Source organism: Thermobia domestica, chromosome 17, assembly GCF_964235325.1.
Source record: "Thermobia domestica chromosome 17, izTheDome1.hap1.1, whole genome shotgun sequence".
Lineage (NCBI taxonomy): Eukaryota > Metazoa > Arthropoda > Insecta > Zygentoma > Lepismatidae > Thermobia > Thermobia domestica.
In genome coordinates this window covers 159,969,329-159,989,415 of record NC_137470.1, presented here as the reverse complement: position 1 = coordinate 159,989,415, position 20,087 = coordinate 159,969,329, and the positions used below count along the sequence as shown (strand labels likewise).

The following is a 20,087-nucleotide window of genomic DNA, read 5'->3' as shown; positions in this document are numbered from 1 at the left end:
ATTTTTGTAACAACCTTTATATTAATAACTTTCCACTGAATCTGGAAAATGATTTTTTTTTCATTGAATTAACAAACTTGAAAATCACTGCAAAGCTACATTTTAAAAGAATGATTTATTAAAATATACTTCTTTATTTTTCAGAGACTTAGTATGTGAGTAAACGTGGATTCAACCTTTCAAGTCTCGAAGATTTTGTCTCCTCCTAACATATATTCTACACTGTAGGTGATACTTGTCCTAGCCTTTGTGTATGTGAAAATACTCGAACGATTTGTTTTTGATAACAATATACTGAAAATTGTTTTAAAGTCAATAAGAGAGTTATAGTTTTTGTTATCTGCTGTGATACAATTTTTACCTTTTTATAAAGGTCTGCATCACATCTTAGTTATCTTGTTAAAAATGGTAGTAGTATTATTGTTTATAGAAAGAATTGTGTAAAATTACTTTTCTCACATGGGTATTTGTTGTTGTACATGCACCGTTTGATATTTAAGTAAAGTCGTTATTTCTGACAAATGGCTATCAGTTCATAAATCTATTTCTAGCGTGTCACGGATAAACTATAATTATACATAGAGAATAGTTCCAAAGTATGTGAGTGCATTCGGGAAGTGATTTCATTACATCATATGAAAGAGTTTTCATTATTACTAGCTGAACCTGCGCTCTCCACACAACGCAACATTCACATATGAGCATGAACCTGCGCTCTCCACACAGCGAAACATTCACATATGAGCATGAATCTTCTTGTCATTCCTCACAACATCTGTACATGTCCCTTTACAGACACAAGTGAAGGACGTCTTGATAAATATTTCTTTAATTGACCATTTCATATAGTTTCAAAATTAGCTGCTGCATATTTCATAGAAATTTCTTTTGTTTTTCATAATCATAGTATCTACATTTATAGTACTAATGTGTGTATGTGTGTGTGTGACTCACAGATAATCACATACCTTATATACAGAGTGTTACAAAAGTATATCAATATTTTAGGAACAAATTCCTCACATCAAAATAAGAAAACAAGTTCATACGAACCTGAGTTCAAAAGTGGATAGTTCCGGAGTAATAGTGTGTCGAAAATATGAAACAAGTGAACTTTAAAAATTTCATAGCTCCACAACTGGGGACCTATCATAGTCGAGTCAAGACATCACTGAGGAACTGGTATGTGAACTATCCAAATATCCATGTTTAAGAATGCACCAGTGCTTGCATACCAATTTTTAGAGAGCTAGGTGGAAAGTGATCAAGTACTCCCAAACAGTCTCTCTAAAAATAATTGTGCAAGTACCGGAAGTTGTGAGAGATGGGCGTTTGGATAGTTCACATACTAGTTTCTCAGTGATGTCTTGACTAGTGGTGGGCACAAAAACCGGTTTTTCGGTTTTTAGAAAAACCGAAACCGGTTTTTGAAAATTTTCAAATTCTTCAAAACCGGTTCGGTTTTCTGCGAAACCGGTTATCGGTTTTCTTCAAAACCGGTTCGGTTTTCTCCGAAACCGGTTATCGGTTTTCTTCTAAACCTATTCCGTTTTTTTTTCCAAAATTTGTTCTATTTCTGACCAGAATGGTGTTTCGTTGTTCTCCGAAAACCGAATCAATTTCGACAGAAATAGTTTTATGCTTTCGAAAAGTTTTCACCGAAACCAGTTCCGGTGAAACCGAACCGGTTTTGGAGGAAACCGAAACCGGTTTCGGTGAAAAACCGAACCGGTTTTGAAGAAAACCGAAATGTCGGTTTTTCGGGTTTCGGTTTTTATAGAAACGGGTTTCCGGTTTTTATAAAAAACGGTTTTGCCCATCCCTAGTCTTGACCCGAGTACGATCGGTCCTATAGTACGGGGACTATTGGTCTTTAATGTTCATTTTTTCACGTTTCGACACCCTGTAGCTACGAAACTATGTATTTATGACCACGGGTCCATATGAACTTTTTTCTTATTTTAATGTGAGGAATCTATTCCCAAAATATCATGACAAATTTTTGTAAGACTCTGTATGTTATAGACAGTGATAATCAAGATAGAATATTTATAATGACAGATTAATGCAATTTGAATTACTGGCTGAGAGACTTACGTTATCATTATATCGAGATTTGCAAATACATTTTAGTTTTTAACTTTCATTGCATGTCGCATTGTTCAATTTGTTTATTAAATGGCAAAGATCAACGTAAAGTGTACAGTTTTCGACAGTGATTTGAATCATAATGTACAGCGAAACTTTTCTATGTTGGCCACCATCGGTTCCACTGAAAAGTGGCCAACTTAGACAGGCGGTCAACTTACAGAAAAATAAATAGGATTGGTGTATTTTTAGAATAGGATTTCTAGAATTATTTGATTGTAAAATTTTAATAAGCAATGACACGACAGCTACTTTTCAATAATGTATATAGAGTAATCATAACACTATATTTCAACTACCTATTGCTAATGAGCTACAAATGTTTCCCTCGCAGCAAAAGATGTTTTGAGAAAATCTTAAGGGAATTCATATCTCAAAACCTCCACTACCTTTCGACAAGCCGTCAGGTGCCAATAGTTGATAATTGAAATGGTTAGTTTTAACCTTGAGAATTTTCCGGAATTACTAAAGCTCCCCACCGATGAAAGGAGCCGATATAGCTAATGATTTTACCAAAACAGACAGGGTAAACAAATACGTTCAACCATTTCCTGAATTCATGTACCTGCTTTTCCTTTTTCACATCTTCCTTCACAACCCCTTTATCAGGGTACTGTTCTGGCCATTGACCTCCAAGAGCAAATCATGGAAATCAATGCTTCTTTGTCTCCAGTCACTGCCTCTCATATAAGAAGAATACGAAAGAGTTAAGAAAAATAACAAAACTGTATTTTGCGTGGCCAAGATACGCAGGTAAATTTATCATTATCATCATAGGGTAAACATTGCTTCAATGCGGCCAATTTCCAAGATAGACAGGTAACCAACTTACAGAGGTATAAGAAACGAATGTCTTATGGAAAAATACAGGTTCAAGACGCCCCAGGCCAAGATAAGAAAGAGGTGGCCAATTTGACAGATTTATCTATAGTTTACAATATGTATATTTATAGTTCACATCAATATCGTAACAAGTCCGGCTGATAGCTGTTTGTCACAAATAATCCAACATCGAAGAAGTTCTGAATTTTTTTTATGTTAATATTTTTGCTATTTAATAATGACCTTATATACTAATGTATGTAAGTCTTGAGCTTTTAAAATTTTGTAGGCAAGGCTTTTATTTAGTAAAATTATGTGTTTGTTACTTTAAAATGGTACACGAAGCCTTCCTAACAAACTTGGTGTAAGTAATTGTTTGTCTATTCATCCGTAGGGGTCAATATTAAATAAAAGATGAAAACAAAAATGCAAATACCGTTAAGGTGGTAATTTTACATATATGTTTTTCTTCGTTTCCAAAGTTGAGTAGTATGAAGGTGTATTGATGCAAAGTTTTTTTTTCTTTTCTCTCTCTCTTTGTCTTTGTGTAGATGACGTTTTGTACCTTGCAGCAACAATCAGTGATATGATATTTGTGTATTTTTGCAATGTGTGTGAAACATGGAGCTGATAAAAAAATGTTACTGTGTGATGATTACAGGTTGTGTAGTACGCAAGTATGTTGGTGGAATATTATATATAAATATATATATATATATTATAAATACGCTCTGTAAATAGCGTCTGCGTATAATGTAAATAGAACCACTATCTGCACTAGTCTCTATATGAAAATAAATATAAAAAAAAAAGATATAAAAAGATCGGTGCCAGTATATCGCTGCATCCTATTTTAATATTTTAAAAACTACGTTTTAAAAGCAAAATATATAAAATTTGTAATTACGTGAAGCTGCGATCTGATGGTAAATTGGCATTATTTAAATGTTTATATACAGTACCTATGTAATATATATAAATATACATAGGTAAAAAAATTGAACAGTAATCATATAAAGCATAATTGTAAAATGTTTTAACCAAAAGCTTTTTTTCCTTTCAAAAGATGCGAAGTATTTACACGTTTCAAGAGTTGTTGATGATTTTTTTCTGTATGTGTATGAGTAAGACTGAGTATTCCGAAAAATAAAAATAAGTATTGTTTAATGTGAATGTTTTCTTTTATAGCTGAAGTAACATTTCCTTTAACGGATTAATTATTGAGTTACGTTGAACGGTATGGCCTCTAGCAAAGCGTATATCAGGACGAATAGGCGGACAGATGTCAAAAAAGCACCTTTTCGTTACCTATGAACCATGAAAAGTGTAAATCCTTTGATATATCAGATTCAATTATTTTCAAGATCATTTTTTTTTTTTATCTCTCATTTCGTTGCTGGAAAGTAAAAGGCATAATGCGGTGGCAATTTGGACGAAGAGAACGTGTCAAACAAAGGAATGTTGCTGGTGCAACGGTTGCATGGGCGTAATTAAATATAATTGGCGACATGGTTTCTTATTGCCTACTTCCACATTGCTTATACGAAATATCCACCTTATTTGTGGACCAACTGAACATGCTTTTCTTGGCAATCTGATTGAAAGTATGTCATTTCCAGTAACAGCTATCGTTTCTCTAACACCATATCCAAACGGTATGCTCTTATTCAAAACAACAAAACTTAACGGAAAATTGATGTAGTCACATCGAGAACGGCCGTCACTTGGAGCAGAAACCAACTGTCTCCAACCAGTGCCATGCCGTTAAACGGGGAAGGGTTAGAGCTGGACCCCAAGCGCCGAAGTAAGGGGCGCAAAATTCGGTAGGAAAAAGAAGAGAGACTGGAAAAATTACTTGAAATTAATTTAACTAGCTTCGTCAACATATCAGTACAAAGTAGTATGTACTTAAATCCTCTTCCTGCTTTAGGAAGTGGTCCTAATGTTACTCACGTTAGGAAAATGCATGTGCACATGGATAAAATGGAAGGAAAATAGTAGTAAAAAGTGATCAAAATCAAGGAAAAGCATAGTTTATTTTTGGAAATTTTCTTACGCTTCGCGCCAACCATGGTGGCACTTCACGGCTAGTCTGTTGACCTTACTCATATGTACGAGGCTGCCGTCCTATACCCTCGCTTCGGGCACTGATTTTCTACGGCACGGCACTGTCTTCAACGTCAGATGCCTCGTAGCAAATGTACTAACCGTGGTTCGAGAATCTCACTTAATGGTAATCTCGAATACACGATGCACAATTGTAATTATTTGGAGCCGAGAAATATACAAAAGTTTTGTAATATTAATCAGTTTTTCATGGTAGATATTAGAAAGATAGACTGAGAATTTCAAACGTCTTCAAGTCGTTTTCAAACAAAAGAAGTCAAATAATGGGAAAAAATAACGATAAATATTTTTATATCTTTATCTTATCTTTTTCTGATGATAGTATGTAAACATAGGTTACTTTCAACCACTTCCGGTTTGAATAAGATGTTAACGGAAGAAACGAAACGTACTCTTGGGACGCTGAATCGATTGCAAGAAAGTGATTCTCGATATCTCTTACTGTTTTTGCTTTGATATTTGTCGACAGTAAGAAAGTTTGGAGGTACAAAATATGCGTGTATGTTGCAGCATAACTCTCTGACGTCTGGAGCAATTTTAAACAAACTTGGCACACATATTACAATCTAGACTAGAATAATGTGGAGTAAAACTCCCTAGTATCCCTAGGAAGGAGTAGAAGAGGATGGCTGTTTAAGTCATAGTTCAGCCTCCATTAACACTCCATGAGGGAATGGTGGCATGTACAAATAATAAAAAACTACCGATAATAGAGTCAAATCCATAGTTATCGGGGTTCCTAAGTTTATTGGTGGCAGTTCCGATGTTCTTGCAAGTTCAGCCCTCTGTGTGGGTGTAAAATTGCCTGCAAATCCAAGGAATAGTGGGAGGGGTCACATATACAAATGGTAAAAAATGACTAATATTAGTGTCGAATCAACAGTTTCTCAGATCGCTGAGATGAGTAGTGACACTTCCGATACTGGTTAGGTTAAGTTCAGACTTGTTAACATTCCTGAGGCGAATTATAACACGTAAAAATAATCAGAAACGACCGATATTAGAGTCAGATCGATAGTTTTTTTGAGATCCCTAAGTTGATTGATGACAGTTCCAATGTCCTTTAAGTACAATTTCAACCCGCAGTAGGTGCAAGACTCCCTAGAAGATGTAAGAGAAAAGTGGGGGGGGGGGGGTAACACAAAATGATCGAGAAAACCGACATTGGTGTCGAATCTATGGTTTTCGGAGTCGTTGAGATGATTAGTGACAGTTTCGATGCCATTTAAGTCAAAGTTCAGCCTTCTTAACACTCCTGAGGGAAATGGTTTCGTAAAATTACCGAAAACGACCGACATTAGTATCGAGTCCATAGCTTTTGGGATCACTGAGATGAATAGTGACAGTCTAAATGCCGTCTTAAGCACACGTTTAGCCTCCATTGACATGAGGTTAGAAAGGATGAAAAGTAAAACGTCTCAAATGACTGAGATGGTGTTTTCGGGGTCGCTAAGTTGTTAAGTGACATTCGGAATGACATTTAAATCCAAGTTTAGACAACAACAGGCATATCAGGTGGATTGGAAGGTTCAGAGAAGCAATGGTCAAAGCGTTGCTTGTATAGTATAATATATATAAGTGGATTTGTATGAATGTATATTCCACTTCAAGTCTGGAAGGCAGGCCTGGAACAATTTCAACCAAACTTGGTAAATATATGACACAATCTGAAGAAAGAAAAAAAATACTATGGGAGCTGAAAGAGATAACATGCAGAAAATAATCCAAAATGGCCGATATTAGGGTGCAACCCATAATTTTCGGGGTCGCTGAAATCAATAGTGACACTTCCAATGCTGTTTAAGTCCAAGTTCCAACCCCATCGGCAAAAGGGGGAACAGGCGAAAAATAAAATGTCAACATTGACGGAGATTAAAGTACAATCCATAGTTTCCTGGGTCGGGAAAACGACTGACCTGCTTCAAATGACTTTTGGAACATAGTACTCACCTCACGCTGTTTTTCTAACCGTAATATTTTGATTAAAGGGTGTATTCTGTTTGGATAGGGTGTTTTAAAATTTATGTTAAAAGTGGAGTATTCTCTGTATCCTTGTCATTATACCTTCATTGAAATACGTATCCCAAGGGGAAATGAGGTTAAAATACTTTCCATAACCTCTAGAGTCCTGGCATTAAGCGGTCCATTTTTTGTTTGTTTGTTTTCTTTTTTTGTAACTACCACTTAAATATGATGCTTGTTGATGCCATCTAATGAACATGATTAGCAATAAACACATGTGGGAGGTACACAAAAATTACAAAGCAGTTTCTACTACGATGCGAGCCTCAGAATAAAAATAAAAAAAAAAATAAAATAAAAAAAATAAAAAAAGCAGGTGCACATATGTGTACCTATGTGGACTGAAGAGGATAAACATATTTTCCCCTTACGAGAAACTGACATTTCATGCAGTCGAAAATAAAAACTGAAACTAACGACGATATAGATTTCCTGGACCTTATACTTTTGAGGAAATTAAATAAATCGCATACCAAGCAAGTACCCAATATATGCATATAAATTCAGTTTATTGAAGTAAAACATAAGCTAACATTTGGAACAACTTCTTTCGTATATACTCAAAACTGCCATATGTTAAATGACAATGATATAGTAATATCAACTTTTTAGTAAACGTTGGAAGGAGAAGTGTTACAACATAAGCACTACAAAGAACTAGTTATTTTACCCTGAAACTTCGATCAAAACTGAAAACATAAAAATACAGGATTTCACAAGGACATGGAAAGGTATGGCTTTTTTTTATCCTATTCAACTTAAAATTCGGAACAAATTGCATAACTTTAATGCAGTTTTAGTGCTCCCAAGAAACACAAAGGAAATTTTAATAGAATTAAAGTTTCGAAATACTAATCTGGGTTACAGTTTCGGTAACAAATATATCAATACCTTGATCAGACACGTTCACAGGATAATGTGTCTGATGAAGGTATTGATATATATGTTACCGAAATACTAATCTGGGTTACAGTTTCAGCAAAGGGAAAAAAAGAAGGAATGCCACAAAACTGCATTTTAGAGAAAACGGCGTTTTAATACTGAAAACCGCGTAAAAATAATAAGATTAGTTAAATCTTTTGTCCCTTTTTACATGGATATTCCTACATCTACGCATGCATGGCATATACAGTCAAATAGTACCAAGAGTCACCAACAGATAGGACAAAACACCCCATAAAGCACGTTCATGGACATTCCTTTTATTTTTCCTTTACCCTTCAAATATAGTTCAACATTAATACAATACATACAAAAGAGTACAATAAATATTTAATAATAATATACTTCTTGGCCAAATTAATCATTTACCAAGACAACGTTGACAAAACTTGTTATATTACAGTAGCTTTACATAACGAACAATAATTCCTAAATTTGCATTTTGTGATATTGACGAGAAAGATTAATTTATGAAAATAAATAGTAAGCAGAGATGTTATTATCACTGTAGTCCAAAAACGTATAGTTTGACAGCTATGTCAACGAAAAATAGATCGATTATGAGTTTCAAATAAGCAAAGCTAAAAATAATAATTCAATATTTTATGAATTAACACAATGCTTACAGAAACCAATGTCAAAGAACTTAGAGTCACTGCTGTCTGTTTTTTATTTATTTATTCATAATATCCACAGGGATGAGGTAAATTGTGCACAGCGTAAAGTAGATATGCCGCAACGATTACCACACTAACTGGCCCTGAAAAGAACAGAAATTTTAATAACTTATCTAACTGAATATCATGTATAATATGGAACAAATAACTATAAAAACTTTGTAAAGAGACTATAAAAATGCACTTGTTATTCCCAAGTTGTTAAATTAGTTTTCTTCGACGCTAATTCTACATCAAAGTTCTAACAAGGAAAAAGTTATTTGCTAAAAGTAATGCGAATAGATAAGGAAAATAAAAAGAGGAGGTGATTTCCAGTTGTAAGATTTTTTCCGGAAATATCAAAATAAACAAAACCGAATAATAGCTAGTAAGAAAGCAATATTGTCAATGTGTAAAATGATTCACAGTATGTTCTTTTTTTTTCGTATTCTTCAGTTTCTAGCGCAGAGTATACTACAGATTTCCTTCCTCCATAGGGTAAAGCAAAATACGGTACACGGGAGATTGGACTTTTCCATCACCTTTTTATTACAAAAAGTCTCCTCTTGAATATAATATGTTACAATAAGTAAAGTTTCTCTAATTATTTGTAATTTGTTTGGTTAAATGAAAGGAACCCAATGACCAGGTATCTTAGGGCGTGTTGGTTAGGTGGCTCTCAATGACCGGGCGTCTTAGAGCATGTAGGAAAGGTACTTCTCAATGATCAGACGTCTTAGAGAGAGGTGGTATACTCTCAATGACCAGGCATCTTAGAGAGTCATGTCTTGAGCCAGACACGCCGACACGTTGAGCCAATAAGGGTTCAGCTGTTGCTAAGCGAAAGAGCAGATGACAAAAAGGAGTGGAATTCCTTCAGCCGACAGCAGCACTTGGAACGGATCACTAGGGTTCAATTCAATGTGGTATATCTATAGTTTGATCCACTGGCCGAGATTGATACTTTCTGAAGTGTGCTTTCCTCTTTTACAGTATACCATAATGTTCCTGACAGCTTGCCTCTGCGTCACTTACCGAATGTTGGCGATGGTCGTACGACTCTTCTTCGTGGCTGTCGTCTGAAGAGTGTTTACTTCAAGCACGTGGTGTAGAAACACAGAGTTACACCCAACAAGGTGTGAAGACATGCGGAATCTTACAGTATTTACGTGCAATATGAAAGCAAAAAGTAACATGATGTAAATTAAGTTTCAATACTCGCTAGCTTCAGCCGATGTATGTAAATATTGCATACGACCGAAAGTATAAAGGTATGAATTTGATCCAGCAAGTATTGTGTACGAGAAGTACAGCATTTAAGTTATATTCTCCAATTTACTTGAGAGAAAGTCTGGAAATTACTTTGAAGATTATACGGTTATGAAGAGAACTATTGAATTTGGAAAGAAATTTTCAAATAAATCTTTTATAGAATGGAAGGTACCATTAACAATAATGGAACAAAAATACGAGTTAAAAGCTTGACATACTAAAAATAATACAAAATTTACAATTTTTGTTTTGCTTGTTTTTCATAAGTGAAAGGTGATAATGAAATATAATTTATCGCAATCATGAATAATGTTATTCTACAACACAAAATATGAATCTGAAGAATTTCAGTGTTGCTATTCACAGAAATTACAGTGTTGCCAGAATAACATTTCCCCCAAAATCTAAGATAAGGCAGCGACTAGAGGAACGAACTCAACTGCATTTGATTATGTATCATGTTCCTTTGATATCCTGTTAACTACTTTTTAAATAACATTATTATTTAATTTTAATAACTGTGTGTTAAAACTATTTTATTACAAACTAAATACAACTATTATCTAAAAACTAGTTCACAGGATTTTAGGGCAACATGATACGTAATCAAATGCAGTTGAGTTCGTTCCTCAAGTCGCTGCCTTGACTTAGATTTTGAGGGAAATGTTATTCTGGCAACACTGTAATTTCTATGGATGGCAACACTGAAAATTCTTCATATTTTCTGTTGTAGAATAACGTTATCTATGATTGTGGTAAGTTGCATTTCAATATTTCCATTCACTTATGAAAAACAAGGAAAAGAAAAATGGTAGATTTTTATTATTTTTAGTATGTCAGTCACTTAATAATTTTCCATTACTACACATGTTTACGAAACTAATCTAAACTAACCGACGTAATAAACAAATCGTTGTTTACGTAAACTGAATATCGCTAACACGTCAGCTTTGTGGACACAGGACAACTAGTGCACTACTCTTAACTTTTCCGTGAGTGGAACCGAATTAGATGCAAAGTGGTTCGAAGTAAAAAATTTTACAAGTTGGTTTGTAGCCATCTTGCCCGCACAATCAACGTTGATACTGTTTTTATCATAGTACGTATAAAGAACTTCCATCCCCAAAATGCTTGTATTATGTTTCTTTTTATGATGAAGAAAAAATCTTACAATCTACAGAAGTTGTAAATTCTCCATTAGACTCAAAACCAAACATAAAGAAATGAACTCATCTTCACCTTTTAGGAAAGCCCATTGACTCCCAAACTGGCTAAGTTAGCTGTTTTCGACTGTGAAGAAGCACATTTAAGTAATCTAAACAATAAATAAATATATTTTTTTTATAATCATGTAAAATAAACCATACGGAAAAATAATTATTTATATCCTAATATAGAATTAGATCCAAGATATCACTTTTAGTATTTTTCACAATAGAAAATTACGAACATATTTTAGTAGCTTCGATTTTTCTAACCGTCTAAAACTATCTGGCCAACAGGAATCCGTTTCAAGAAACTTAAATAATCTACAAGTGTACCCTAAAAGTCGTAAAATATTGTGGTAGCCAAAAACTGGAGTAATAGAAAGTAATTTGCAAAGGCTTGTGATCTTATCTTACTATAATTTTAAATTACATTATGTGATCAAAAGTATCTGGACATCACTCGCAAAAAGTGTTTCTCGGTGTTGTAAACAGTGACGTCAACTTTCGCATGGTACATGCAGGGACCGTCCGCGGATGTAGAAAGACATTACAAGAGGGTACAGCGAGCCGCTCCTGTGGTTCTCACGAACTGCCAACAGAGCCATAGTGCTACAGGTGTAACAATTCGGTGAGAGGTATAAATCCTCACAGACATACTCAGGCATTTTGTTTCCTATATCACAGAAAAGTGAAAGCATGACGGCATATCTACAAGACAAACCCGACCCAGCTGACCTTACTTTATGACTTCCAGATATAGCTGAGCGTTGAAGAGAGTCATTCTGACAAACCGTCAATACGTCGACGTAGAAAAATACAGTGTATCAGAATCTAGTCTTAGCACCATGGCTATTCGGTGTAATGAATGGAAATTTGGTTGGCATAGACAAGCAACTGCTATTAAGCCACACATCACATAGACAGTTCGTACGCGCCTGTAGACATTGTATATGTAGTGGTGCTACTACGAAACGGAACAGAGGAAAGACGTTGTTAGCTGCGATGAATAATGAAATCATGTAGCCCTCAATGGGAGTTTATGAGTTTCGAGAATAACTGGTGAACAGTATCTAAAGATCTGTGTAGTTTTTAGAGAAAGGAGATTGGGGATGGATTATTATAATGTGGTCTTGTTTCTCTATTTAGAAGGCTTGGGTTTCTTGTTGCTCTACATTGTGTCACAGCAGAAGATTACAAGAATATTCTAATCGTTTATTTGCTGCCTAACATGAAGACTAGTTCATGCGTAAGCGATGTGCGTATCAAAGTGACAGAGCGCCGTCCATACTGCACATCTTTGGAGGAGTGATTTCATGACATCGTTCCGCCAGTGACTGACCTGCATAGAGTTCTCATTTGAACAGAGGTTAAATTATGGAATGTTTCAGAACGCCAGTTTTAAACCACAAAGATTCACAATGATACCTATCCTCATAACAGTTCTTCTCGAAGAATGGTTTGCCATTTTTCAGGAAATTTGTGATCACCTCATCACAAATATGGGTGCGAGAGTAGAGATTGTCATCAAAGCAATACATGGACCAACCCTGTATTGGAGACCTCTATGAGCTCTTTCATGGCTAAGAAGTTAGTGTACGCACTTTTGGCGTCAGAGAGCCGGGTTCGATTCTCGGTAGGAGCTCATGTGGTTCGGATTCCACGTTAATCAGTAGGTTCACGTCTTATATAGCCTCGCTGCTGAACGGGATGCTAAACTCAAAATCAACTTAAATTAGATACCTCTATACGAGATAGGACATGAGGTAATTTTGACTGCAATTTCAGGTGAGTGCCTTGATACTTTTAATCACCTAGATTATGTGTAATTCCCATCTCCCCTACAACTTTGATTTCTATGAGTTCTCTAGTAGTAATAAATGACCAGTACCTTTTGTGAAACATACCTCTGAGTGCTACTAATCAAAGTAAATATACCAAATTACCGGTATCGGTACTTTACATTATGATCACTGACTCAATTTTCGATGTTCGGTTATATAGTGATTTATCGTTTCTGACTTACTCCCTAGTAACAGAAATTTAATTTTCTAATCGGTACTTCCTGCCTACGAACGTTTCGTAGCCTGTCAACAGTGTACAATGAAGAAGAAGACAAATCAGAAATTTACTAAACGCACTGTCAGAGATTTACAACTTAACCTAATTTTTATATTCTAACAATTCTAGGGCCATAGCAAACTTAGCTATTACAGCGCCGCATCTCCTTTGTACATCCTCTGTGTGTGAGGTTACCAGAACAAGAACAAGAGATTTACACTTTGTATTCTGAAGCATATCCAATAATCATGCACAGCCCAAATGTAATGTAACAAAACCCAGCTAAATTTCTTTCAACTCATTTGTTTCAGAAATTGAGTGTACTATCTAAATTACGGAATAGGTAAACAAATAATTATATATATAGGTTGAGAGAAGCTTAAATAAGAAGCCTTATTATTACATTTTTAGATTTGCTGCGTACATGAGAAAATTCTTCGATGTTACTCTCTTTTTAAAAGCATATCTTTGCCGTTAAAATATTAATTTATGCTGGGTTAGTCTCAATCTACATGATTGATAGGGCAGGAAGTAATATTTTACCTAGTAATTACCTCTTATTTGATTCAAAGCGTACCTGACTATTTAATATGATAAGTAGTAATATTGTTTTAATGCACCTTAAATGTACCCCATTTAACTTTAGTAAAATACCGCACCTTTAACAATGGAGTATCATCACTTCGATTTTGAAATAAAAATCACAAGTTCATTATCCATTTTCATCAACTTCTCCTTTTCATTCTTTACATCCAATATTGTCTTTTGTAGTTCAATCATATATTTTTGGATCTGAATAGCTTCTCTATATATGCTGCGTACAGAACTTTGATCATGGTTTTTACTATTTATCTTTTCGTACTGTTTTGTAAACATACTCTCCAGGTTGGCGTACTCTTTATTTAGTTGTCCATCTATTTTGACCAATTCTGACAATCTTTTCTTTATCGTACGCCGTTTTAACAAAACATCATCAATTTTAGAATGGCATAAACTTACTGGTAACTACTGCACAGAACACATAAGCGCAGATAATGTTTCAGTGATACCGACCTGAAACGTTACAAAACCCTATCTTGAAGGTCATAAATCCCTATTTTGCACTTCAATTTCCCAAAACTAACTTATTACAAAAAATCAAAACTTATAAAATATGAAATTGAAATTACTCTATGTCACTCACTTTCTTGAATATATGAGTGAATTATTTGTTTCTTGAGATTCTCAAGCTACTGCGCATATCACTTCCATATTAGCATACATTTTACACTAACAAAATTTGACAATTAGCATTGATTTCACATCTATTGAAAACTCATTAGGGTTCTGGTATAGTTTTGGCACACCACAGTTTGGAAGATTTACAAGTAAAATTCAATACTTTGAATGAAAAGATATATTTATAAGGAACTAATTTCTGCATTTGACAGTATTGAATACAAAGTAATACAGCTGTATTTTAGATTTACAAGTATAGGGTTACTAGGACCAAATCTTTACAAGCACTTTACGATGGATAAAATAAGTGAGCGCATATGAAAGATGACTCTATTAGATACTATTTTACACTGGTGGTGTATTTCTGCACAGTGTACAGAAATTATATTTTATATTTACAAGTGGAGCGTTACTTCTATGAAACTGTGACAAGTGCTGTTGAAACTCATATCATTGCCATAACTCACTTCTTTTCACTATCCTCCCTTACCCGTATACCCAGCGTCGCTGACACATGCATGCTTCCTTCGGATGCACAACCACGCTCTTGCATTGGCCTTCCAGCTTCGCCCTGTTCTGACTCGGTTAGATAGCATTGTATTTTAGTGGACACCTAGCACATGTTGGTTTGTGTTTTTTGCACTGTAATTTTTCAGAATTACTTCTGGTGCCCTTGAATTTTATCTATGCTAATTGAAATATTTTCATGTCACGCAGCGTAAATCTTTTCAGGGACAATAAGAAAGAAATTAATGAAAGAATTACAAATTTTCAACAATTATTTCAGATGGTGTGCTAAAAGTAATCCTGCACGGTAATTAGTTTATTTCCCGCCCATCAAGGATTTTTGTTGTCTTTGATGAAGTAAATATATGAAAAATCCCACATATTCTACTAATTTATACGAAAATTCCCTTTATCTCTTTTGGAAAAATTAATGTCAAAATATCTCACAAAATGGGATATTTCCCACGTGTTTTATTATTTCCCTGCCCAAAATTGGCCTTTATGCTATTTGCAAGGTATTTATTGTGATTTTGTGCTCAATTAATTTATTTAGAACTTTGATATTGCATTAGTCGGGAGCCGGAAACCTGCATAACATAATATTACACATGCTTATATTGCAAATGAAGATCTACCATAATGCCAAGCTTGACTCTGATCAGATAAGTTTGATTAATGTTTTTCGTTTCTGAAAATGTGGCGCAAGATTTGACCACCTTTAACTCGGAAACCCAAAGCCTGTAACGTAATACTTCACAAGTTTATAAAACCGATTAAGGTCTATCATCATGCCAAGTTTGGCCCCGACCGGATGAGTTTGGTGTATGGGTTTTCATTTTGGAATATATGACACAAAATTTGATCGACCATAACTCACGAACCAAAATCCTACAAACGTTTGAGATGTTTATATGTTATAGTAGTCGCAAGGAGTCGTGAAGCTTGACCTAGATGTACCAATTTTAGCACCCTATAGAACGAAAGAGTGTGTGCTCGTCTTCCAGTCATGCATGCACGTTTTCCAATCAAGCTGGGTGCAAGCTTGGCCGACTTGCAATTCAAGCTTACAACAAGCGGTTTGCAAGTTGTCTCTGCTACTAGAAACTATATAACATTTCACACGTTTGCATACGAGGTCAAGTTCTACCAACATGTTAGTTTCCTTTCGATCGGATTAGTTGGATGTTTAGGTCTTTGCTTTCGAAAATATAGGGGCACAGTACTCCGTTTTCACCCACATTCTCATTCTATCAATTTTCACATCACCATCCATATGCTTTTAATCATCCGTCTTGTTCACCTCAAACCATAGGTTGGGCAACATGGAAATTTTAAAACTTTTCTCTCGCGTAGGAGAGCTGCTTTACACTTTGATAAGGCCTCAGCTTCGTAACTGCATTTAGATATTCCATCCTTGGTCTTGCTCTTCCTGATTTTCCTTCTGCCTTTCCCTCTATCAGCACAGTGATCCAATCGGAGTGTCGAATAAGATGGCCAAGACTGCTGTTTCTTCTTTTTCCTTTTATCTTCATGATCTGTCGTCCTTCATTAGCTTCCCTTAATACGTCTTCATTCCTTTTCCTTTCGGTCCGTGATATGTGCAGCATTTTGCACCAACACCACATTTAAAATGTTTCCAGCTTGGATAATTCAGCTTTTCTCGATGTCCACGTCTCTGATCCGTACAGAACCACTCTCCATACCAGTGTTTTAATAAATCGTTTACGAACGTCCGGCGACACATTTCTTGATGTTAGTAGTCCTCTTTTTCTATTGAATACTTGTCTAGCTTGTGCTATTCTGGAACTTACGTGTTTTTTTACTTCTTCCGTCCGAGGATATTAGACTTCATAAATAGGGGAACGTCTTAACGTCTTCGATTTTCTTTTCATCTAGCCATACGTTTGCCCCTTCCTGTCTTTCTCTTGTGCACTTTATCACTTTCGTTTTCTTCTTATTTATCTTCATTTTGCATGTTTTTTTTCCAGTTGGTCGTTCAAGTTTGAAAGTGCTTCCTGCATGTCCTCATCGTTCTCAACTATCAGTGCTATGTGCTATGTCATCACCAAAACTTATTGTGCTGAAAACCTGACCATTTACTTTTACGACTTTCTCGTTTTCATCCAAGAATTCTTTCATAGCCTCTTCTATATAGACGTTGAACAGGAGAGGTAAAAGTCCACATCCTTGCCTCACTTCTTTACTTATTCTTGCTTCCTTCTGATCTCTTCCTATAACAGCTGTCTGGTTCCTATAAAGTTGGTATATTATTCTTCTGTCTCTGTAATCTACTTTCAGATTCTTCCACGCTCTGAATATGATATTCCAATTTACGTTGTCAAAAGCTTTCTCTATATCTACAAATGCTATCACAATTGGTTTGTTTATTCTGATGTGCTGTTCCATGATCAACCGTAGACTCAGTATTGCTTCCCATGTTCCTCTTTTCCACCTGAATCCAAATTGGTCCTCCGATAACCGTTCTTCAATCTTCTCCTCTATTCGTTGTGCGATAATTTTGCACAGTATTTTTGATGCATGGGAAAGCAAACTTAACGTTCTGTGTTCTTCGCATTTCCGTGCGCCTTTCCTCTTCGGGATAGGTACAATATGCTATTCTCGAAGTCTCTTGGTATTTTTCCCGAGATGTACATTTCATTAATAAGATTAAATAGTTTCTTCTTTGTTGCTATTCCGAGATTCTTAATCACTTCCGTTGGTATTTGATCTATTCCTGGGGCTTTACCATGTTGCATTTTCTCCAAAGCATTGTCAAATTCGCACTGTAAAATTGATGTTCCTAATTCATTTTCATCGACGTCTTCTTCCTTCTCTGTCTCTTCTTCGTTCACTCTGTATCCTTTGTAGAGTTCTTCAATGTATTCCTTCCATATTCTTGTTATGTACTCCTCTTCTATTAGCGTTGTTCCGTCCTTGTCTATGATAATGTCTGTGCGTTTCTTTTTCTCACCGAACTGTTTTCTAACCTTTCTATATGCCGTTTCTGTATTGCCTTTGACTACATTTTCCTCAATTTCTTTGCTTAAATTGTTTATCCAGTTTTCTCTAGCCTCCTTTACTTTTCTGTTGATGTGATTTCTGCAACTTCTGGATTCCTCTTCTTTGTTTGTTATCTTGAACTGTCTTCTTTGCTCCATCATTTCCAATATTTCTGCTGTTATCCAGGGTTTATATTGGGTTCTCGTTTCTGTTCCTATGTGCTTGTCGGCAGCTTTTGTAATCCCTGCTTTCATGGCTTCCCATTTTGAGTCGATGTCATCATATGCTAAAGCTACTGTAGACGTATCTTTGTCTGTCGCATTTGCAAATTCCCTTTTCATGTTTTCATCTCTTTTTAGCTTGATTGTGTTCCATCTTTTGTTTGGTACTACCACTCGTTTCCTCTTTAGTCGGAGTTCGCTCTTCATCAAATCTAAACTATGGTCTGAGTCAACGTCTGCTCCTGGGTAACTCTTACTGTTCTTCACTTGATTTCTAAATGCTTGTCGGACCAGTATATAGTCTACTTGATATCTTTCTTTGTCTGCTGGTCTTGTCGATGTGTATCTTCTTCTTAGTGGTTGTTCGAAGAGAATGTTCGTTACAATCAGATTATGGCCGTTTCAGAACTCAATTAATCGTGTACCTCTCGCATTCCTTTCTCCTAGGCCGAAATTCCCAGTTACATTCTCTTCTTTGCCTTCGCCGACTACTGCGTTCCAGTCACCCATGATGATTAAATTGTCCTGGTCTTCAACTTTCATCAATACTTCTTCTATTTGCTCATAGATTTCTTCTACTTCCTCATCTGTGTAGCTTGATGTAGGCATATATACTTGGATTATCGTCATATTTCTCGGTTCGGTTCCTATCTTTCAACATTATTATCCTTTCATTGTATTTCCAACTGCCTATGATTTTCTGTCCTATCTTCTTATTCAAGACAAAACCGACTCCTGCCGTACCGTTTGTAGCTCCTGAGTAAATCATTCTGAAGTTCCCGCTCCACACATCTCCTCCATCAGGCCATCTAAGTTCGCTGATTCCGAAGATATCTATCTTCATGTGTCTCATTTCTTTCTTCAGGTTTTCCAGTTTTCCACAATGTAATAGCGATCGCACATTCCAGGTTCCTATCCTGCAGGGATTTCGTTTGATGACGACCGAGGAGGCTCTGCTGTGTTTCCCTCCACTGCAGGAGACCACCCTCTGTGAAACAGTCGTGTCGTATTCCCTAATATTACATTCTCTTATTTCTCTTTCCATGTTGTTTTCTAAGGACTGAGTAAAGTGGTGGTGTTCCAGGTCCTTGCACCTCGCAGTGAAACAGCAATAGAGGACATCCTGTCCCTGCCTGTTTTTGTCCACATCTGAGCCTTGCCGATGTCAATCATCTTCAGCCTCAGTGTGTAATGGTAGAGCTGCTGTCCATTACCATAATATCTCTCTTCGTCTAACTCTTACCCCCAAAGACCTGTCCGGCATGGGAAGCCGTCTGATAACGAAGCTGTCTCCGGCATAGCTCTTGGGATCATTAGAGTACGCAAGCCCCCTCACCGAGGCAAGGTGGATCCCTTAGCCTAAAGAACATAATTGTGGGACGATAAAACTGAAAGATTTCATTTCATTTCATTTTCGAAAATATGATGCAAAATTTGATTAACTGAAAGCATATATAACAGGCAAAAGTCCTAATGAGTTTGGTTGAACTCTGAGGATACACAGTGTCCTTGTTTTTTTAAAAAGGGAAAATCTAATGAAGAGAAGAGGGGGGATATACATATAATTCTTCAAATATTGGCACTACGTATGAACTTTTTCGATTAAAGATCTCGCAGTGTTGAAATCAGACATTTTTTCAAGGAAATGATTGAAAATTCAGAACGTTTGAAAACCCATGGGGAGCCAGCCTTGATATTATATAGGCACATGTATAAAAACACATTTATTTTTGCCTTTTTCAGAGGAGGTTGAGTGATAATTCACGGTAGACAACCCTTAGAATGATATGGTTGTATCCAACATTAGATACACCCTGAGCTGAGTTACAGCAAACCTGTCATTGCTGAAAGTGTAATGCTGACAATAAATAACACTCTTCTGTAAA

At 35.8% G+C, this 20,087-nt stretch overlaps 2 protein-coding genes across 4 annotated transcripts in view; one reads left to right on the top strand and one right to left on the bottom strand.

Moving 5' to 3' along the window:
* Nucleotides 1-4,137, top strand: part of Fhos (Formin homology 2 domain containing) — a 792,187-nt gene extending 788,050 nt beyond the window's left edge. For all 3 annotated transcript variants that reach the window (XM_081744509.1, XM_081744508.1, XM_081744510.1), the window contains one exon: nucleotides 145-4,137. The gene's annotated coding sequence lies outside the window, so the exon portion shown is untranslated. The remainder of the gene's footprint in view (nucleotides 1-144) is intronic.
* Nucleotides 4,138-7,621: 3,484 nt separating this feature from the next.
* LOC145673786 (protein fem-1 homolog A-like) overlaps nucleotides 7,622-20,087 on the bottom strand; it is a 33,560-nt gene continuing 21,094 nt past the window's right edge. Inside the window, exon 3 of the mRNA XM_081743544.1 lies at nucleotides 7,622-8,821. Coding sequence (XP_081599670.1) covers nucleotide 8,821 — 1 coding nt within the window. The 3' untranslated portion in view covers nucleotides 7,622-8,820. The remainder of the gene's footprint in view (nucleotides 8,822-20,087) is intronic.